Here is a 24,015-nt window from a genome sequence, read left to right on the forward strand (position 1 = left end):
GGCAGCAGCACACGAGACAGCAAGACAAGTGTTCGCCACATACAAATGGGGAACATAGTTCAGATGATTTGCCTGACTATACAGACTGTATAGATCGAGATCAGTATTGAATAGATGTACCCTGAGTCATCTGTATATGGCTCTGAATGTATCATCCTTTGATCTACCTAGGCAACATCAAGCTGGCTATTTTGGCCCCTGTTGAATGCCTGTGGCCATGGATGTGTGTGTGCTGGGCTTTGGTGTGTTGACATGGCCCAGCCGGTGTGTGTAATGTGGGTCAGCTCTGTGCTGTGGCCTGCTCTTCTCCAATATGCTCTGTGGCTGGAGATGAGTCATCTCCCGGGAGCCATGGATAGATGCTGTGGTTGAAAGCCGAGACTCTGCTAGTCTGCTCCTTTCTGGGCTTCTCTCTCTCTCTCTCTCTCTCTCTCTCTCTCTCTCTCTCTCTCTCTCTCTCTCTCTCTCTCTCTCTCTCTCTCTCTCTCTCTCTCTCTCTCTCTCTCTCTCTCTCTCTCTCTCTCTCTCTCTCTCTCTCTCTCTCTCTCTCTCTCTCTCTCTCTCTCTCTCTCTCTCTCTCTCTCTCTCTCTCCTGGCCCGATGTACATGGCTCCAACACATAATGCTGCAGTGGACTCTGTGTGGCTCTGCTGTGCTCTGATAAGGATGGCTTTAATATGCTGTGGTGAGAGTGGTTTATCTCCTAGACTAGTCCCGTTTCTCTCTTCCCCCGTTATGTTCTGCTCTACACAAAGAGCAGCTCAACTGGTAGACTGGTTCTGTTCAGTTCTCTGGAGTTGAAACGTGAATGGTTGAAAGCATGCTTCTGGTATTATGTAGGAATTAACACAAAAAATGGCTGAATTGGAAAATGAGTTTTTAGAGTCAATGTAGCCTGGTAGGGGTTACAAATCTTCTTATTTTTTACAGCAATTAGTCTGAATCTGCCAATCACACAGCACTTTATACAACTCTGTTATATTTATAGCTTTCATGGTATATTTCAAACTTAAATAATTCAAAATAAATCAGCACAATCTGCATTCCATACACCTAGTGAATGAGTTAGATGTTGACAGTAAAGGAGACAAAGACATACTATTAAAACAAAGGTGTGCCTAACATAGATTCCCCCCTCATTGTGTGTCCCCCATGCAGGCCTGGATGACTGTCTGCAGCAGTACATTAAAAACTTTGAGAGGGAGAAGATCAACGGGGAGCAGCTTCTCCACATCACCCACCAGGAGCTGGAGGAGCTGGGGGTCACCCGCATCGGACACCAGGAGCTCATCCTGGAGGCTGTGGACCTACTCTGTGCCCTGGTGAGGAGTTCATCTAGACATGCAGGGCTGGAGTCAGGAGAGATGGTCAGGGCAAAGGGCTGTAGAGTTAGACCTCTTGTTTACGGACATGACAGAATAACTTTACTATCGATGCCTTCCAGTGCAACCAAGCCAGTGCAGTCCAGTGCAACCAAGCCAGTGCTCCAACTAGAGAAACACGGTGGACGTGCAGGAGATGTCCAGCTAGCCTAGTTGCTAGATCTGTTTGTGCACCGTTTGAGAGACAAGGCATGACAGACAAGATTGAAGACAATAAAAGGTCAGTAGAAAGTGTCGCTTTATTATCTACAGCCGTCATCAGTGTTATCTGCTGAGTAACAAGGAGTAGAGGAGAGAGGCAGCAGCAGTGCTCAGTGACCAGGGCTAGAGAGGTAGAGCTGAGGCTTGGGCCAAAGTCGCGGCGATGATTTGTGTCCGTTGGAGCTAAAGGCTAATTCAGATTCATTGGTGAATTGTATCCTTTTTTCCTAGATAGAGGTGGAGTGGGAGGAGACTGTGCTGATTAGTGGTGGAGCGGGAGGAGCCTGTGCTGACAGAGGTGGAGTGGGAGTAGCCTGTGCTGATAGAGGTGGAGCTTGAGGAGCCAAGGCTGATTAGAGGTGGAGCGGGGTAGTCTGGGCTGATTAGAGGTGGAGCGGGGGGAGTCTGGGCTGATTAGAGGTGGAGCGGGAGGAGCCTATGCTGACTTCAGGTGGAGTGGGAGGAGCCTGTGCTGATTAGAGATGGAGCGGGAGGAGCCTGTGCTGATTAGAGGCGGAGCGGGAGGAGCCTGTGCTGTGTGCATCAGTAAGGGATGCATGTAATGGGTGTCGTTAGTCTTGGTGTATGATGACTCATACAGAGAGAATCAGGCGTAGGCATGGGAAGAGCCCTGTTAGAGCGAGCTAAGAGCTCTGTATTAACTTGACTGATTCAAAGAGGGGCCACACAGCACACGTCCTCTCTGATGGGCTGAGGAAGTGTCTGATAATAGATCCATAGGCCTAGACAACAGCAGCTGGGAGGGAGTGTGTGTGTGCGCGTGTGTGTGTGTGTGTGAGAGGCTGCCTGTGTGTGAGGTGTGTGTGGAGCTAGCTGAGGTTAGTGTGTGATTCCCTGTGACAGAGCGGCCTGCAGCAGAACATCATTAGAGTGCCTGGGCTGCCTGAGACCCAACATCTCCACACAGACAACCACACACATGTTATCTGTGTCTGTTAATTAGATGGTCTGATGGGGGCTGCCTGGGTGTGTGTGTCAGAATGTGTGTGAATGTTGAGCAAAATGTTCCTCCTTTATGTTCACATAGGGGGCTATAGTATAAGTTTGCGACTGTGTGAGCGTGTGTGTATGAGTCTGTGAACATGTGAATATGTGCTAAGACAGTATAGTGTGTGTTCTGCATCCCATCTCTATTATAGTGATGTGCTGTGATTATCATTGGATGCTGGGACATGTCCCCATTGATCCTGGCAAAGTGCACTACAGCTGAACATTGCGTCACTCTGCTGAGAGGAGGCTGACATGAGTAATGACTGTACTGGAGGAGACCAACAGGTGGAGGGGACAGGAGAGACAGGACACGGATGTGGTCACGCACACGCACACACACACACACACTGCCTTATTAGTGGCCTGACCAAAACGGATGTATGCTGAATAGGTCTCAGTCCCTCTGCTCTGCTTGTGTAAGACAAGACTCTCTGCAGATCAATTGTTGAAATTAATTTATCTTTCCTGGGTTGATTATATGAGTGTGATGGATTGAAAGACAATGCAGGCTTAGTGTCAGTGTGACTGCTGACTCACTTTGACATCAAACTGAGTGTCGGTTGTTGCTGGGAGTTAGATAATTGTTCATCAGTCGGCAGTGACCAGACAGACAGACAGGGCTCTGCTGCTGAGTTGTTGATGTAATAGGGATTTTGCTCCCACCAAATTACAAAAGACATTACAGCCATCAGAGGAAAGTGTCCCCTCCATGCAGTGACGCCTCTCTCTGCCTGAATGGCTCACTGAAAGGAAGGTAGCAGGGAAATGGCTGAGCTGGTCAGTACTCACCACCACCCAGCAGCATAATGGTGTGTTTCCTCTACAGTGGGTCGACTGCCAAGAACAAGGCCTTATTATTGTGCCGCTTAGCTTATTTGCATGGATGTACAGTATAACATATTTAATTCTCCCCCACCTTTTATCCCTTGTCATCCTCTGCATTGACGTAAATAGGTGACTAGCGATGGAGAAGCCCCCATAAAGAGCAGCCTGATCAGACAGCAGCACATTACTTTGATATTTTGAATGAAAGAGGAAAATCAATAAGGGAAGAAGAAGCTATGGAAACACTGGGCTTGTTGTAATTAAGAGTGACAAAGCCAGGAGTCACCATGGCAACTGGGCTGGGCTGGGCTTAGCTACATTGTTGTGGGTTAGACAGGAAGGAGGTATTTCTCCATGGTGACAGTGACTAATGTTGACTAGACACGGAGAATCAGAGACAACTATTCACACACAGGCACACATCTCTAACAGACACACTATTGTGACAACGAGTATGACAGATGAGTGGTCTTCATTGTGTCTATGATGAGGCAAGCATCCCTTTATGTTTACTTGAATAACTCTAGATCCAAAGGATAAAGCTGTCCACCTGGTTTGGTAGATAAATTAAGAGGGAAATCTGAGATTATCTGAGATTATGTGACTGAAGGGATTTGTCTCTATATATCTCTGGCATTTAGATCTTATATGCACTATACATTTGCTGCAGCACTGTTCTGTATGAGCTTTCTAATACAAGTACTGAATATGTCAGTCACACCATAATGTCATTGCAAGTTACTGTTATTTCTCCACGTGAACTTAATGTATCCACATTTGAACTTTAAAGTCAAACACTTCTGGGAGCATACTGGACCATGGTCTAAGGGTACTGTACGCTCTGTTCCAGAACTACGGTCTGGAGACTGAGAACCTGCGTACCCTATCCCACAAGCTCAATGCCTCAGCCAAGAACCTGCAGAACTTCATCACAGGGAGGCGTCGAGGTGGCCATTATGATGGCCGGGCCTCACGCAGGCTGCCCAACGACTTCCTCACCTCTGTGGTGGACCTCATCGGAGCAGCCAAGAACCTGCTGGCCTGGCTGGACAGGTGGGTGTTACATCTCAGCTTCGGGGGTTGAGATTGATGCATCGGAACATCCCAGTTTTGTTAGACTTAGAGTAGCTTATTTTCCCCAGAGGAACTTCATTTGCGTATGCCTAATAGTTTATATATGGTTCTCTTTCATTGTAAAGTTGTTGGGGAAGGCAAGTACTGTCTTATGCAGAGATGTTTCTTTTCTATATCTCACGGACTGCTCTGCACTCTCCTATCCTCTGATGTCTGATCCCTGCATATTGTACTTTCTTCCCTCTTGCCAGATCCCCATTTGTCAGTGTGACAGAGTACTCCTTACTGAAGAACAATATTGTTCAACTGTGCCTGGAGTTAACCACCATAGTACAGCAGGTGAGTTGTCCAGGGGTGGGTAAAGGTTAGGGAATTAATTAACTAGTTAGTGCATCAATATGTCTCTGACAGAACACTTGGCTATATACCTCCATTTTATAATTCTGTTTTGTCGGGAATAAGATGAAGGCCGACTGAAAATAACTTTCCTGTTTTAAATACTCTCAAGAGACAGTCTGCCAAATAAATTCATTTCACTGCACTTGGGATATTTGCATCTGTCTCATCTGATAGGAGCTCAGTTTTATTTTAATGTTTAAAAAAAACATTAGTTCTCTAACTGGTTTTAATTGTCTTGCAGGACTGCACGGTGTATGAGACAGAAAACAAAATTCTTCATGTGGTGAGTTTTAAGTTTCCTTCTATGGGGTTTAATGCCCACAAGACCTACAAATCTTATTATCAATCATTAACTGCCACCTAATACTTAATCTTAGTTAACAATCATAACATAAGCAACTGTAGTCAGTAAACAGTAAAAACTTATCAAATGTTTTCACAATAAGTGGCATGTGAATCATCCAACGTTATATGGGACTATGAATTAAAACACTCAGGAATCTTTACACACACACACACACACACACACACACACACACACACACACACACACACACACACACACACACACACACACACTACTTGAATTGGGGCACATGCCCACACTTGAACATGTGATAATACAGTCACACGCGTCCTCCTCATCGACCAGGCAGGCAGCACTATGGAAGAAAAGGGTTTAGATTATTAATAAGAGTGTGTGAGTCTGCCTGTGTATTTCTCAAAAGCCGCAGTTTTAAGGCCTTTGGTTGGCAGTCTGTGTTGAATAATGCAGAACCTCCCTGCTGCTCCCGCGGGCATTCCTGCCTACAGCAATTAGACAGGGAGAGAGATGGTGAGGCAATAATAAAGGAGAAGCTAGGACAAACTATGTACAAGCCAGACGTGTTTTTGTTTGTGTGTGTGTGTGTGTGTGTGTGTGTGTGTGTGTGTGTGTGTGTGTGTGTGTGTGTGTGTGTGTGTGTGTGTGTGTGTGTGTGTGTGTGTGTGTGTGTGTGTGTGTGTGTGTGTGTGTGTGAGAGAGAGAGCAAGAGAGAAAGTGAGAGAGAGCAATGGAGAGAGAGCCCAACTGGAGACTAAGGGAATAGATGGAAGGTCATGACTGTGTCACTGTAGCTACGCTGTTCACTGCCAGCAAGTTCTGGTCACTGTGCTACTTTTGGCAGTAATAGAAACCTACATACAGTACATTTGACATGACATCTGAAGGACATGGCAGCATCCAGCACTGTTCATACAGTGCTGCATAGACCAATGAGAGACCCCTTTTTCCTCAACTTGTTAAACCTGGGAAGGAGAGCCGTAGCTTGTCTTTGAAGAATGCCCTGTGCGTCTCAGATGATGAATAAACCGAAGAATCGCTCATTAAAAAACGGGTCAGATTCTCAGATAATTGCATACAGTGCTTCATTCTTGTTGCTCTAAAAACGCAAGCAGGAGAAGAAGAAAGTGACTCCAGTTGGCTCCCAGTTGGCTCTTTGTCCTTCAAAGTGATACTGTTGAACTCCAGGAAGTGATGCACGATCCCGATGCTCACAATAGACAATGTAGCAGACAGTGTAGTAGTAATACCTTACACTGTGTGGCTTCTTTTCCAGGTAACTGCCAAAATAAAGGAAACACTTGTCGTGTCTTTACTATCATTAAATTGAAGACTTAGTTGTTATCAAAGATTCTCTGTAATTAGTATTACGCGATCAAACTGATTAATCATGTAACTGTAATTAACTAGGAAGTCGGGGCACCAAGGAAAATATTCAGATTACAAAGTTATCATTTCCTAATATAACCTTTCAGATATTTTATATCTGATCAATTAGTCTTCAAATTAATGAATTATTTACTTTACCTCACATTAGTCTCATTCCAAATGTCGTTAATTGTTGGTTATCTGCACGAACCCAGTCTTCACTATGAGTCATACATACATCAATTGTCTTAAATAATTTATTTACTAACTAAGTAATTCACAGAAATGCATGAACTAACAGCAGATAGTTACAAGGAAATGATAACGGAGTTTCCCTAGAGGGATAAACCGGTATCGCGGCTTGATGGACAAAAGGGGAAGTGGGGGTCAACTGAGATGAGACACTACAAAGTTGATAATTATAACAATTGAAATGCTAATCCTTTGCACATGAACGATCACTCATTCGGGAACAATTACAATCAATATATATATTTACGCTCAGTGTGTCGTCGGGATCTTTGTTGAAAAGTTTGTTTCTGTTGGAGAGTTTTCGTCCTCTGATTTAGTTCAACTCAAAAGGGAATTGGAGTTTCCTTCATTAAACAGTCCAAAATCACATTACACAATTTTACAAACAGTATCATACTCACTCATTCATCTTATACAACAATTAGAGGTAAACCTCATATCTGAGGCTATTATATAAACAGCATTATGGTAATGTGGCCACACCGTCTCCCATGAGCTTCCCCAAGTTGTAACAAACGGACCAGTTCGTAGCTGGATTCTTCCCCGATCTTTTATACCTTCTCCGGAACATAAATGTTGTTCGGACCTCAAGTTCTATGAGGTGGAAGAAATTCCTTTGTTCTCTATGAAAATTCACTCTTTCGTTATACTGTGTGGCCATGAGGAGATCCTCTCCTCAGGAATTTACGACCTCTCTCTGACCACAGCAGTCTGGTTGTAGGAGCAGAGAGCGGGGGATGGTGCTCGCTGTAACCAAAGAGGGCAACGTCATGACACACTTGATTAAATGAGGATTACATAGTATATTGTAAGCAGTTACTTCCACACAGGTGTGGTTCCATGTATAACAATGCCCAGTTTCCCATAATTTTGGCTACCATGGTTAGAAGAAGAGATCTCAGTGACTCTGAAAGAAGGGTCTCAACCCAGCTAGCACATAACATTCTGAGGTGATTTTTGTGTCCTATGGTTATTTTGCATATAACCTTCCCACAACTTTCTTGGAATGGTGTAGGATAGTTGCTTGGCTTTGGAACGTTCTCATCACATTTAAGGAACATGACAAGAAAACATTGTTTTCTTGGTATTTCATTACTTTAACTGAATGTTTCCTAAACGTTCAAATTTAAATGTTGGTAATGTTCTAGGAACGTTCTCCAACTGGTTTGTCATGGGGAATGTTCTCAAATAGTTCAGAGAAGGTTAAAAAAATATTCTGTGGGAATTTCAGTACTTTAGCATAATGATTCTCTACAAGTTTTCTCATGGTTCTATTTAAAGTCATGTTCTCAAATTGTTCCAAGAATGTTAATAGAAGGTCTAAGGTCCCGGGGCTGGGTGTCTACTACGCTAACATATGGAATTGTTTTAAGAAGGTCATACTAAGGATCATTTAGCTATTTGATTTAGAATGTTATTTGATGAAACATTGAATTTGGCCTTACTGCTATTAGCCTATAGAAACACATTGAATGACATATTCATCATGTCAAAACAGATCATTTGTATTTATTTTTGGATTATGTTTTGAAGTGCCTGTCCTATGTCTGAGAGATAAGTTCAGAAAATTATTTCTATATTTTTTACCCATATTTAACCACTTTTTGGCACTAAAGTACTTTCATAATAAAAAAATCTGGTACAGGGTTACCTTCAGATGAGTCTTGTGAGACTTGTGGGCATCCTAGAGCAAAACAAGAGAGTCTAACCTTTTGATGGTGTGGTCATATTAGTGTGTAGCCCAAACTGTTCAGACCCTACTGGCAGATCGGCAGTATTGGCTTCAGACGAGTTCCCTGACACTCGTAGAGCTAAATGGAAAACACCATTGTGAGAGTCTCACCTTTCCATAGAGGGGAAGACTACAGATATTTCCGTGATAAGACCAATTTTTGGAATCTCCTGGTCTGACAAACACTGCTGCAGCTCTGCCACCTTCCACTCCAGATGCAGAAGATCGACATCAACGCAGCATGCAACAAACATATCTCTAGTTGAAACGGGATACATTTTAATGGGGATTTTCATTTTAATGCTGATCAACTTTAGGTTAATAGGGAACTTTTTTCTGTGGGAAATTCAGTACTTCAGCATATCATTTCCTACAGATTTTCTCATGGTTGGGGCGGCAGGTAGCCTAGTGGTTAGAGTGTTGGACCAGTAACCGAAAGGTTTGCAAGATTGAATCTCCAAGCTGACAAGGTAAAAATCTGTCATTCTGCCCCTAAACAAGACAGTTAACACACTGTTTCTAGGCTGTCATTGAAAATAAGAATGTGTTCTTAACTGACTTGCCTGGTTAAATAAAGGCTCTATTTATAAGTAATGTTCTCAAGTTGTTCTCATAACATTAAGAAAACTTTCCATAAAAACCACAAGTAAAGTTTAGTAATGTTATAAAAAAATAATTACATTCTGTTCTCAGCATCAATAAAACTCTTTCTTTCTTTCTTATATCTTGTTAAGTGTGGTCAGTGTGGTCATGGATAGAGAACAGAAGATTATAGGTTGAAAAATAAATGTGTTGGCATGATTAATAGCTAAGGAAATAATTTTCTATATGTCCTATCTGTGATTGGAGTTAAAAAATACAGATAAAGTGGGAAGTTTACATACACTTAGGTTGGAGTCATTAAAACTCCTTTTTCAATAACAAATACCTGTTAACAAATTATAGTTTTGGGAAGTCGGTTAGGACATCTACTTTGTGCATGACACAAGTCATTTTCTCAACAAATATTTCACTTATAATTCAGAGTATGACAATTCCAGTGGGTCAGAAGTTTACATACACTAAGTTGACTGTGCCTTTAAACAGCTTGAACAATTCCAGAAAATTATGTCATGGCTTTATACGCTTCTGATAGGCTAATTGACATAATTTGAGTCAATTGGAGGTGTACCTGTGGAAGTATTTCAAGGCCTACCTTCAAACTCAGTGCCTCTTTGCTTGACATCATTGGAAAATCAAAAGAAATCAGCCAAGACCTTAGAAAAAGAATTGTAGACCTTCACAAGTCTGGTTCATCCTTGGGAGCAATATCCAAATGCCTGAAAGTACCACGTACATCTGTACAAACAATAGTACACAAGTATAAACACCATGGGAACACGCAGCCATCACACCGCTCAGGAAGGAGAGGCGTTCTGTCTCCTAGAGATGAATGTACTTTGGTGCGAAAAGTGCAAATCAATCCCAGAACAACAGCAAAGGACCTCGGGAAAATGCTGGAGGAAACAGGTACAAAAGTATCTATATCCACAGTAAGATTAGTCCTATATCGACATAACCTGAAAGGAAGAAACCACTGCTCCAAAACCGCCAAAAACCCAGACTACAGTTTGCAACTGCACATGGGGATAAAGATGGTACTTTTTGGAGAAATATCCTCTGGTCTGATAAAAAAAAATATAACTGTTTGGCCATAATGACCATTGTTATGTTTGGAGGAAAAAGGGGGAGGCTTGCATGCCTATGAACACCATTACAACCATGAAGTACAGGGGGTGGCAGCATCATGTTGTGGTGGTGCTTTGCTGCAGTATGGACTGGTGCACTTCACAAAATAGATGGCATGTGGATATATTGAAACAACAGCTCAAGACATCAGTCAGGAAGTTAAAGCTTGGATGCAAATGGGTCTTCCAAATGGACAATGACCCCAAGCATACTTCCAAAGTTGTGGCAAAATGGCTTAAGGACAACAAAGTCATGTTATTGGTAGCGGCCATCACAAAGCCCTGACCTCAATCCTATAGAACATTTGTGGGCAAAACTGAAAAAGCGTGTGCAAGCTAGGAGGCCAAAATTCACCCAACTTATTGTGGGAAGCTTGTGGAAGGCTACCCGAAACGTTTGCCCTCAAGTTAAACAATTTAAAGGCAATGCTACCAAATACTAATTGAGTGTATGTAAACTTCTGACCCACTGGGAATGTGATTAAATAAATAAAAGCTGTTATTCTCTCTACTATTATTCTGACATTTCACATTCTTAAAATAAAGTGGTGATCCTAACTGACCTAAGACAGGGGATTTTTTACTAGGATTAAATGTCAGGAATTGTGAAAAACTGAGTTTAAATGTATTTGGCTAAAGTGTATGTAAACGTCTGACTTCAATTTATTGAAACAATGAAAGTTTTAAGGAAGTTACAAAAGTGCGTTAATTAAACCTCCCAGGAAAACTTTCAAGGAACCAGAGTAAAACGTTCTCAGAACCTCCCTATACCTAAAAATAAACGTTTCCAGAACAGGTGAAATTTTCACTTCTGTTTTTAGAAAGTTTAGAAAACTTTCAGTTTTACCGGTCTGGAAACGTATGGCTTCGTTCTCACAACCAATGTGAAATCAAAATGATTAGTTCCCACAACTTCCGAGGTTCCAAATGTGCTAGCTGGGAAAGGAGTATATGGAGTTTTAAACGTGTGTCTCAGTCACCAGATCTCAACCCAAATGAACACTTATGGGAGATTTTGGAGCAGCGCTTGAGACTGTTTTCCACCACCATCAACAAAACACCAAATGATAGAATTTCTTATGCAAGAATGGTTTTGCATCCCTTCAATGGAGTTCTGCCAAGGTGCATTGAAGCCGTTCTGGCGGCTCGTTGTGGCCCAGCACCCTATTAAGACACTTTGTGTTGGTGTTACCTGTATCATTTAGGCATCCAAAGAATGATAGTTATTCAGGCAGTAATTCATATTACCCAGTTGTCAGTGTGAGATGCAGCATATAGAATGATCCCGTCCTGTCTTCTTCTGTCTGCAGTGTAAAACATTGTCTGGGATCTGTGACCACATCATCTCGCTGTCCTCTGATTCGCTGGTGTCCCAGTCGGCCCATCTGGAGGTGGTGCACCTGACCAATATCATGCCCAGCGAGGGCCTGGTTAGTTCTCACTCTATACTATACTATAGATGCCTTCAATCATACCTCCACAGGAGCTGAACAAGGAGTTTGTCTAAGATACTCAGTCTTTGACAGGATAGTTCTATGACAGAGAAAGCAGGCTCACTTTGTTTGCTGTTGCTTACAAGTTTCATAACAAGATATTGGGAAGTATAAGTCTCATCATTATTACTACATTATTCTGCTTTTAAGTTTAATAATGTTCAGCCTTTTTCCTCTCATATTAGGGAATGTACATCAAATCTACATACGACGGCCTTCATGTCATCACTGGGACCACTGAGAACGTAAGTCTACTTTCTGGACCCTGTTACCCTGGAGTAAAACAAATGTTTTACTTTAAACATTCTCTGCTAACCATACCCACTCTTGCCACCATACCTTTAATCTCGGTTAACCCAGAACTAAAGTCTTGCGTAATTGGTCAGATGCTCGATTAAGTTCTGGGTCCATATGTGTTGAGAAGAGATCGGAACCAGCAACTCTATGGGCCAAATGTCCCCTCCCCTTCTTAAATTCAAAAGATGCTAACAGCTGCGAAATCGTGATTTGTCCAAAGCACCGGAACTCGTTATCTCATGCATCCCATTGTATCATGAAAGATCTACGGTACCATTTATGTTTACGTACTGTAGTCTGTCCATGAGAGATTACCATACCTTTGTTTTTGTCTCCTACCATTGGCTTTCTTCTTTGACCCATGAGCTTCTTGTAGTGCTATAAAGATCAGATCCTCTGGTTGGGGCTCTGGGATAACTGTTCAATTAATGCAGCAAATAGTGAACACCCTAATGAACATCTGGGTGTTTAATTGGGGGTGAAACAAAGGAGGGGTGACAGAGGCTTACAGATGGTAGTATTGCACAGAGAACCACAGCTCTTCTAACTGGCAACACTTTCAAAGCAGGACTGGGATGGGGAGGATTCTCTGTAGGAGATGGAGAGGGAATGGGTGCTGCTGTTTAATGTGATGTTTAAGTTTTACTCAGACACACACTGTGACTGATCATTTTTGTTATTTCCGAGCCCCTATGGAAGGAAAATACTGGAGATATTGTACAAAGTTTGCAGTCGTAGTACCACGGTATGAAGGGAGGTATAGAGGCTGGTGATGTCTCTGCCAAGTGATCTAACTCATCTGGTCTTTTCAATTGCTGCTAAATGGTGGCTGAGATTTATATTTTTTATTTTATTTTATTAGGATCCCCATTAGTCGACGCCAATGGCAACAGCTAGTCTTACTGGGGTCTGACATATAATGAAAAATACATTACAGACAAAATACTTTTTGCATTTTACATACATTTAAAAACATACATTTAAAAAAAGTAACACTCTTTAGACTGTTACTGGACATTTTGGGGGGGGACCATCATTTATCTGTCTTCTAAAGCTGTGCCACCGTAGCCTCCCGTTTCAGATCAGTCTTTGCTTTAGCCAACTCCTTTGTTCTGTTCATTATGCCATGTACAGTGCATTCAGAAAGTTTTCAGACCCCTTGACTTTTTACACATTTTGTTAAGTTACAGCCTAATTCTAAAATTGATTAAATCGTTTTTTCTCCCTCATCAACCAACACACAATACCCAATAACCACAAAGCAAGGATTTCAGACATGAAAAACAGAAATATCACATTTACATAAGTATTCAGACCCTTTACTCAGTACTTTGTTGAAGCACCTCTGGCAGTGATTACAGCCTCGACTCTTCTTGGGTATGACTACAAGCTTGGCTCACCTGTATTTGGGGGGTTTCTCCCATTCTTCTCTGTAGATCCTCTCAAGCTCTGTCAGGTTGGATGAGAAGCATTGCTACAAAGTTATTTTCAGGTCTCTCCAGAGATGTTGGATCAGGCTCAAGTCCGGGCTCTGGCTGGGCCAATCAAGGACATTCAGAGACTTGTCCCTAAGCCACCCCTGAGTTGTTTTGGATGTGTGCTTAGGATCGTTGTACTGTTGGAAGGTAAACCTTCGCCCCAGTCTGAGATCCTGAGCGCTCTGGAGCAGGTTTTCATCAAGGATCTCTCTGTACTTTGCTCCGTGCATCTTTGCCTCACTCCTGACTAGTCTCCCAGTCCCTGCCGCTGAAAAACATCCCAACAGCATGATGCTGCCACCACCATGCTTCACAGTATGGATGGTGCCAGGTTTCCTCCAGAGGTGACGCTTGGCATTCAGGCCAGCGAGTTAAATTTGGTTTCATCAGACCAGAGAATTTAGCTTCTCATGGTCTGAGAGTCTTTAGGTACCTTTTGACAAACTCCAAGCAGGGCTGTCAGGTGCCTTTTATAGAGGAGTGGCTTCCATCTGGCCACTCTACCATAAAGGCCTGATTGGTGGAGTGCTGCGGAGATGGTTGTCCTTCTGGATGGTTCTCCCATCTCCACAGAGGAACTCTATAGCTCTGTCAGAGTGACCATTGGGTTCTTGGTCACCTCCCTGACCAAGGTTCTTCTCCCCTGATTGCTCATTTAAGAATGATGGAGGCCCTGTGTTCTTGGGGACATTCAATGCTGCAGACATTTTTTGGTACCCTTCCCCAGATCTGTGCCTTGACACAATCCTGTCTCGGAGCTCTACAGACAATTACTTCGACCTCATGGCTTGGCTTTTGCTCTGACATGCACTGTCAACTGTGGAACCTTATATAAACAGGTGTGTGCCTTTCCAAATCATGTCCAATTAATGGAATTTACCACAGGTGGACTCCAATCAAGTTGTAGAAATATCTCAAGGATGATCAATGGCAGGATGCACCTGAGCTCATAGCAAAGGGTCTAAATACTTATGTAAATAAGGTATTTCTGTTTTCGCTTTGTCATTATGGGGTATTCTGTGTAGATTGGTGAGGATTACATTTAAAAAATAATAATTTTGGAACAAGGCTGTAACGTAACAAAATGTGGAAAAAGTCAAGGGGTCTGAAAACTTTCCAAAGGCACTGTATGTCATTTTTGGCATGACAATAAATTCAAAGTAGTTGGCCAAAGCGTATACTTACGTAGTAGTTAGTATATGACCTATACTGACAAACCATAGACAAAGGTCTCTGATGACAATGATCTGTCTGTTTATATTGCCATGATGGCACAGTCGATGTGTCCTAACCTCTACTTGTCTTACTTGGATACTGTCTGTCACTGTCTCTGCAGTCTCCAGCTGACCAGTGCAAGAAGATCCATGCGGGAGACGAGGTTATTCAGGTCAATCACCAAACTGTGGTGAGTCCAGACTGAGTGTTCCACTGTGGATACTGAGTACAGCACTGAGTACTGTTATGTCATTTAGTCCTACAGGATCTCTCTCAGGGTGTGTGAAATACATTCTGTTCAGTCTGGGTCAGGAAAGGTCAGCTATCATGAATGAGAAACGTCTGCTTTCCTAGACTCTATACTCCTCTTGCCCAGCCTGTCTGGGGACTAAATGCGTTGCCTTTGGAAGCCAAGTACAAGGTGCTTATTTAGTTCTTCCTAGTACCTAATTAGTCCTCAATTAATCATTTAGTATCTGGTAGTTAGGGATTTAATGTACTTGTAAGGATACAGGGGTCTGGATAGTCATTAATTGATAATGAGCTTTTAGTTCCCAATGTAACCGAGTCGGTTCATTTAACGCACATGGGTTGGCAGCACTGGACAATCCATTTAATCTGACATGATCTCACTTTAAACAGCAAAAAGGACAGGCAAATCACTCCTCTATATTCATCAATAGATACCCTAGTTATGGTTAATCAAATTATCTACATCAATGTTTTCTCCTCTTTAGTAGATACATTGAAACACATCTTTCTTTTGGCTTTCTTTTGTAAAATAACTATGAATTAACTGATTTATTTTCAAACAATTGTCAACATGTAACATCACATTAAGGTGTGGGACGTTCACTGTATTACAAGGAACAATAGCATATCTATTTCACTCCAGAGAAGTAGCCACGTTGGTGCAGATGCTATCCTACAGTAGCTTCTAACTAACGTTTTGCTAGCTATCAAGCTAGCCAGGTTTCCTTAGCAGCTTGTACACGGCCTACTGCTCTTGTGGCTAGGACCACGGATTGTCCCGAGAGTGTGACTGTTTGAATCCCTGCTCTTTGTTGCGGTTTCCATCTGTCCTGTGACCGGCCCGGTCTGGGTGTTTACAAACACGACAGAAACAAGACCCTCTGGATGTATTGATCACGTCTTTACTAATATTGTAGAACTTTGTTCTAATGCTGTATCTGTACCCATTGGATGCAGTGATTACAATATAGGGGCTATATCCAGGAAAGCCAAGTTTCCAAAACCATGCACCAGTTAAGAATTGTTAAGGCTCCATGGGTTGATGAGGAATTGAAAAATGTATGGTTGACAGAGATTGGGCAAACAGAGTTGCTAATAAGTCTGGCTGCACATCTGACTGGCTGACTTACTGCAAATTGAGAAATTATGTGACTAAACCCATCATAAAGAAGAAGAAGAAGCCAAGATGATATAACGAGTGATAGAATAAAATTAAATAAATGATGGGCAGAAACTGATGATTCAACCCTGTACACGTCAGCAACCACAGCTAGTGAAATCACTGCAACCCCAAACAAAGAGTTGCCATCAGTTTTAGAATGGGTGGCCAGAAATAAACTGGTCCTGAACATATCTAAAAACTAAGAGGATTGTATTTAGTACAAATAATTCTATAAGTTCTATAACTCAGCTGAATCTGGGAATGAATGGTGTATCTGTTAAGCAAGTTGAGGAGACTAAATTACTTGGTGTTACCTTAAATTGTAAACTGTCATGGTCAAAACATATTAATGTAATGGTTGTAAAGATGGGAAGAGGTCTGTCCGTAATAAAGAGATGCTCTGCTTTTTTGACACTACACTCCACAAAGCAAGTCCTGCAGGCTCTAGTTTTATCTTGATTATTGTCCAGTCATATAGTCATGTGCTGCAAAGAAGGACATAGTTAAGCTGCAGCCGGCCCAGAACAGAGCGGGACAATTTGCTCTTTATTGTAATCAGAGGGCTAATACTGTATTAATACTATACATGCCGGTCTCTTTGGCTAAGAGTTGAGGAAAGACTGACTGCATCACTTCTTTTTTATAAGAAACATGAATGTGTTGGAAATTCCCAATTGTTTGCATAGTCATCTTACACACAGCACTGACACACACACTTAATCCACCAGACACGCCAGCAGGGGTCTTTTCAAGTCCCGGGGTCCAGAACAAATTCAAGGAAACTTACAGTATTATACAGAGCCATGATTGCATGGAACACCTTTCCATCGCATAAGTGAACAGCAAACCTGGTTTCAAAAAACAAATAAAGCAACACCTCACGGCACAATTCCTCTCCCCCACGGGACCTTCTTATTGTGTGTATGTACTGACATGTATATGTAACTGATAGCTACACACACACACACACACACACACACACACACACACACACACACACACACACACACACACACACACACACACACACACACACACACACACACACACACACACACACACACACACCCTACATGCTAATGTTTTTAAATGTATGTAAATTGTAAAGTAGTTTGTCTGTAATGTATTTTTCGTTATTTGTCAGACCCCATTAGCTATTGCCATTGGCGTTGGCTGATGAGGATTCTAATAACAATCTGATCAAAATCAAAGCTTTGCAGCATTCAGCATTCCTTCTATTTTTGCCAGAAGTAAATGTTTGTTTATCCTACTGTGGCTTATGCACACATGTACAGAAGCCACAGTAGCTACGTCATCCACTGATGAAACAGTGGCAGCTTTAGAGGTCACGACCTACTGTTTGTGTCACTTTGCATTGAGGTCTGTGTATGTTCTCTTTGTCGTTGCTGCAGAGGCCCTCCAGGCTATTTAAAGACCAGTAAATATGATTCTAGTGGAATTGGAGATGTAGTATGAAAACAGCTGGCAGGAGATAATAAACTAACATCTAATATAAACAATGGATTGGGAGGACTGTGGCATTTTCTGTAATTTGTTTGGGTTGGTGGATGCATTAATCAGGCCACTGATGTTGTCATACTGAGCAGGGGCAGTGTCCTAGCTCGGTAGGGGACCATTTCTAGTAGGCCTAACTGCACATTTGTGATATATTTTTAAAAGGTAAAGGGCACAGTACTTCCTCCTACCTTAACAAAGATACACTAATACATTGTGGTTGCGGTAGCTTATTTTACTGTGTATGGAAAACTATTTTACTGTATGATCAGCCAATCACATAGATGATACATTTTATGACATGATGCTGTGTCCAGAAACATGAGACAGTGGTTGTGCCAATGAACTTTCATAATATTAACAAACTATAGTTTTGGCAAGTCAGTAAGGACATCTACTTTGTGCATGTCATTTTTCTAACAATGGTTTAAATACAGATTATTTCACTTAAAATTCACTCTATCACAATTCCATTGGGTCAGAAGTTTACATATGCTAAGTTGACTGTGCCTTTAACTGAATGGTCACATGCCTTGGCAAACATCCAATAGAAGCCTACAACTGGCAAACTTGTCCTGAGGGCCAGAGGCTAGCTAGCTTATTACATGCTTTGTCCCAGCTAGCGCATACGTTTCTGACAAACCTATGTTTCTTAGAGCTTGGTAAGAACATGGTTGTCCTATGGTTATTTTTGCATACAACCTTCCCACAACTTTCTGGGCATGGTGCAGTATTGTTGCTTGGCTTTGGAACATTCTCCAAACATTAAAGGAACTTCACAAAACCCCCTTTTTTTATGGTGTTTTGTTACTTTAAACAGAACATTTCCTAAAAGTTACAACATGATTACATTGAGTAACGATTTTGGTTTGTTCTCCAACTGGTTTGACATTGGGAATGTTCTCAATTAGTTAAGAGAGAGTTAAGAAACAACGTTCTTATGTGGGAATTTCAGTACATCAGCAAAATGTTTTCAAAAGGTTTCCCTATTTCTATGTTTCCTAAAAGTTCAACCGTGGTTACATTTAATTTCAATTTTGTTAATGTTCTCGAAACATTCTCCAACTGGTTTGACATTGGGAATGTTCTCAAATATTTATTCTGTGGGAATTTCAGTGCTTCAGCATAATGTTTCCTAAAGGTTTCCTCATGGTTCTATTAAAAGCCATGTTTTCAAATTGTTCAAAGAACGTTAAAAAAAAACTATCCATAAATAACGCAAGAAAACTTTAGTAGCGTTCAGAGAACGTTCTAAGAATGTTATTTAAAACATATACTTTCTGTTCTCAGCGTCAAACAAAACTATCTCTATCCTCTATCTTGTTAAGTGTATTCTGGTGTGATTTTTTTTACTTTTTACTCATGTCATGTCTATGCTAGTATGGCTTAAATTCGCTAGCTAGTTAACCAATAACTGTAACAATGTAATTGATAGACAATAAGTGCACATTGTGCAAATATATTTTTTTCAATAAACATTGGAGATTAAGTATAGTTTTAAATGTTGCCAACAATCTGAACCAAACCTGTCAGTTTTGCCCCATAGTTGCGCAAGCATCGGTTTTGTTTTAATCTCACTTTTGCCGTGTCACATTAAAAAATAAATGTATTTGCATGATTAATGCTGAAGGAAAATAATTTCCATGTGTCCTACCTGTGCTTGGAGTTCAAAAAAGTAAACCCAAAATAAGGTAGCAGTGTTATTAAAAGTATTATTGAAACTTTCAGTGAAAGTTTTAAGGAAGTTATACAAAAAACTCAAAATTACCTACAATGGTAATAAAACCACCCTGGAAACTTAAAAGGAACCAGAGTAAAACTTTCGTAAAACCTCACTTCAACCTAAAAATAAGTGCTCTCGGGACAGGTGAAATGATCACTTCTGTTCTCAGAACATTTAAAAAAACGTTACCAGTCCAAAAAACACATGGCTTCGTTCACCACAACCAATATGAAACAAAAAACACGTTCCCACAACTTCTAAGGAACCAAATGTGCTAGCTGGGGTGTGATCTGCCACTGCAGGCAGTGGATGTGTTTTTTTTTCTAGATGCGTCTGCATGTACAGTACCTGTCAAAAGTTTGGACATCTACATTTGAAGTGGAAGTTTACATACACTTAGGTTGGAGTCATTAAATCTCGTTTTTCAACCACTCCACAAATTTATTTTGGCTGGGGACAGTATAAGGTGCCCAGAATAAACTGCCTGCTACTCAGTGCCAGTTGCTAATATATGCATATTATTAGTATATTTGGATAGAAACACTCTGAAGTTTCTAAAACTGTTTGAACGATGTCTGTGAGTATAACATAACTCATATGGCAGGCAAAAACCAGAGAAAAAATCCAACCAGGAAATGGGAAATCTGAGGTTGATCGTTTTTCAACTCATTCCCTATTGAAGATACAGTGGGATATTGGTCATGTTGCACTTCCTAAGGCTTCCACTAGATGTCAACCGTTTTTAGAACCTTGTTTGATGCTTTTACTGTGAAGTGGGCGCGCATGAGAGGGGAATGAGTCAGAGGTCTTCCAGAATGCATTGAGCTTGTGACGCTCGTTCATGTGAGAGTTAGCTTGAGTTCCATTGCATTTCTACAGACAAAGGAATTCTCCGGTTGGAACATTATTGAAGATTTATGTTAAAAACATGTACACATCTATACATCGTTTGACATGTTTCTACGTACTTTAACAGAACCTTTTTTACTTTTCGTCTGCTCCTAGTGAACGCACTTCGTGAGTTTGGATTTGTTGACCAAACGTGCTAAAAAAAGGACCTATTTGGACATAAATGATGGACATTATCGAACAAAACAAACATTTATTGTGGAACTGGGATTCCTGGGAGTGCATTCTGATGAAGATCATCAAAGGTAAGTGAATACTTATAATGTTATTTCTGACTTCTGTTGACTGCACAATATGGCGGATATATTTTTGGCTTGTTTGGGCTCTGAGCGCTGTACTCAGATTATTGCATGGTTTGCTTTTTCCATAAAGCTTTTTTGAAATCTGACACAGCGGTTGCAGGAGAAGTGTATCTAAAGTTCCATGTATAACACTTGTATTTTCATCAACATTTATGATGAGTATTTCTGTAAATTGATGTGGCTCTCTGCAAAATCACTGGATGTTTTTGGAACTACTGAATATAACGTGCCAATGTATACTGAGATTTTTTAAACATCAACTTTATCGAACAAAACATACATGCATTGTGTAACATGAAGTACTATGAGTGTCATCTGATGAAGATCATCAAAGGTTAGTGATTCATTCTATCTCCATTTCTGGTGACTCCTCTCTTTGGCTGGTGTGACGACCCTCCCACTCATTCTCTCAACCAGCTTCAACACTCACTTACACTACTGATGACTGATTAACACACACCATTGTATATTGTACTTAATTTACTTTATTTAATAAATATATGTTTTGTTACTCCTTATCTCCACGTTGTCTCCCTTTTGATACGGGCTTTGAGCCGGTTCGTGACACTGGAAAAATGTCTGTGTTTTTCTGTGACTTGGCTCTGACCTACCATAATCATTTGTGGTGCTTTCGCAGTAAAGCCTATTTGAAATCGGACACTGTGGTGGGATTAACAAGAATAGTATCTTTAAAATGGTGTGAAATACTTGTATGTTTGACGACTTTTAATTATGGGATTTCGGTTGTTTTGAATTTGGCGCCCTGCACATTCACTGGCTGTTGTCATATCGATCCCGTTAGCGGGATCACAGCCGTAAGAAGTTTTAACAAACTATAGTTTTGGCAAGTCGGTTAGGACATCTACTTTGTGCATGACACAAGTCATTTTTCCAACTATTTTTATTACAGACAGATTATTTCACTTATAACTCACTGTATCACAATTCCAGTGGGTCAGAAGTTTACATACACTAAGTTGACTGTGCCTTTAAACAGTTTGGACAATTCCAGAAAATTGTCATGGATTTAGAAGCTTCTGATAGACTAATTGACATAATTTGAGTCAATTGGAGGTGTACCTGTGGATGTATTTCAAGGCCTACCTTCAAACTCAGTGCCTCTTTGCTTGACAGCATTGGAAAATCAAAAGAAATCAACCAAGACCTCAGAAGAAAAATAGCAGATCTCCACAAGTCTGGTTCATCCTTGGAAGCAATTTTCAAATGCCTGAAAGTACCACGTTCATCTGTACAAACAATAGTACACAAGTACAAACACCATGGGACCACGCAGCCATCACACCGCTCAGGAAGGAGAGGTGTTCTGTCTCCTAGAGATGAATGTACTTTGGTGTGAAAAGTGCAAGTCAATCCCAGAACAACAGCAAAGGACCCTGTGAAGATGCTGGAGGAAACAGGTACAAAAGATCGTACTTTGTTTTTAGAAATGTCCTCTGGTCTGTGGAAACAAATATAGAACTGTTTGGCCATAATGACTATTGTTATGTTTGGAGGAGAAAGGGGGAGGCTTGCAAGCCAAAGAACACCATTACAACCATGACGCACGGGGTGGCAGCATCATGTTGTGGAGGTGCTTTGCTGCAGGAGGGACTGGTGTACTTCACAAAATAGATGGCATCATGAGGGAGGAATATTATGTGGATATATTGAAACAACAGCTCAGGACATCAGTCAGGAAGTTAAAGCTTGGATGCAAATGGGTCTTCCAAATGGACAATGACCCCAAGCATACTTCCAAAGTTGTGGCAAAATGGCTTAAGGACAACAAAGTAAAGGTAATGGAGCGACCATCACAAAGCCCTGACTTCAATCCTATAGAACATTTGTGGGCAGAACTGAAAAAGCATGTGCGAGCAAGGAGGCCTACAAACATGACTCAGTTACACCAGCTCTGTCAGGAGGAATGGGCCAAAATTCAGCCAACTTATTGTGGGAAGCGTGTGGAAGGCTACCCGAAACGTTTGACCCAAGTTAAACAATTTAAAGGCAATGCTACCAAATACTAATTGAGTGTATGTAAACTTCTGACCCACTGGGAATGTGATGAAAGACACAAAATCTGAAATAGATAATTATCTCAACTATTGCCACTAACTACTGCCACATTCTTAAATAAAGTGGTGATCCTAACTGACCTAAAACAGGAAATCTTTACTTGGATTAAATGTCAGGAATTGTGAAAAACTGAGATTAAATGTATTTTGGCTAAGGTGTATGTAAACTTCTGACTTCAACTGTGCTTATTCAAGGGTTTATCTTTAATTTTACATTTTGTTTTACAATATAGAATAATAGTGAAGACCTCAACTATGAAATAACACATATGGAATCATGTAATCATGTAAACTTTGAGATTCTTCAAAGTTGCCACTCTTTGCCTTGTTGACAGCTTTGCACACGCTTGACATTCTCTCAACCAGCTTCGCCTGAAATGCTTTTCCAACTGTCTTGAAGGAGTTCTAACGTATGCTGCTTTTACAACATTTGTAAATGTTACAACATTCCAAGATGGCGTAGCAGTCAGGCGTCTTTGTCTTCGTCTGATCTTCATCTTGTCGTGTCCCGTGTATATATCTTTTTTCTTTGCATATATTTAGTATATATTTTTTAACCTCAACTCCAACATTCTCTCCTGCAACCCGCCTCACCCAATGTGGTATGGATCTGCTATTTTCTTTACTTTAGAACCGGAAGCCCCAACAGAAGCCAGCCAGCTAACTAGCTACTAGTTAACAAGCCACTGCTAGCGGTCATCAGCTAACCTTTAGCCCGGACATCTCCTGCAAGTCTGCACAGCGCGATTCATCCCAGAGCATACCGGACTCTTTCCCCCACATCTCCGGATTCCTACCGCAAGCTCTGAACCTTTTCACCTCGATCATCGCAGCTTTCTAGCTGCCATCCAAGTGGCTACTCCTGGCTAACGTATCTGTCCCGAAGTAGGTACCAATTAGCCTGGAGCTAGCCTCTGCTAGGCCCATCTCCTGGTTAGCTGAAGAGGTCCATCAGCCACTCCTTGGGCTACAATACCTATTTTGCCAATTGGCCTGGACCCCTTTTACTGCAGATACGGAGCCCCGCCGATCCTTCACGACTGGTCTACCAACGTAATGCACCCGAGGGGGTTTTCAACAGGCTTGCCTGAATGCCCATCTGCTAGCCTGCTAGCTGCTGTCTAGAGTATATCGGACTGTTAGCTGAAGTGGCCCAACAGCCAATTTTCTTGGGCTACAATACATATTTTGTCAATTGGCCTGGACCCTTTTACTACACTGAGCTCTGCCGATTCATCACGACTGGTCTGCCGACATAACTGCCCGAAGGGGCTAGAACTGACTCTTCCTCTTGCCTTTCT

General features: G+C 41.5%; 1 protein-coding gene across 2 annotated transcripts in view; it reads left to right on the forward strand.

The window, feature by feature from the left end:
• LOC118390250 (connector enhancer of kinase suppressor of ras 2-like) overlaps positions 1-24,015 on the forward strand; it is a 55,210-nt gene that overhangs the window by 7,649 nt on the left and 23,546 nt on the right. For both annotated transcript variants that reach the window (XM_035780617.2, XM_035780618.2), the window contains exons 2-8: positions 1,159-1,322; positions 4,270-4,472; positions 4,745-4,832; positions 5,134-5,175; positions 11,604-11,723; positions 11,972-12,031; positions 14,898-14,966. In XM_035780617.2, the coding sequence (XP_035636510.1) occupies positions 1,159-1,322; positions 4,270-4,472; positions 4,745-4,832; positions 5,134-5,175; positions 11,604-11,723; positions 11,972-12,031; positions 14,898-14,966 (746 nt within the window). The remainder of the gene's footprint in view (positions 1-1,158; positions 1,323-4,269; positions 4,473-4,744; positions 4,833-5,133; positions 5,176-11,603; positions 11,724-11,971; positions 12,032-14,897; positions 14,967-24,015) is intronic.

This window comes from Oncorhynchus keta, chromosome 11, assembly GCF_023373465.1.
Source record: "Oncorhynchus keta strain PuntledgeMale-10-30-2019 chromosome 11, Oket_V2, whole genome shotgun sequence".
In the NCBI taxonomy this organism is placed as follows: Eukaryota; Metazoa; Chordata; class Actinopteri; order Salmoniformes; family Salmonidae; genus Oncorhynchus; species Oncorhynchus keta.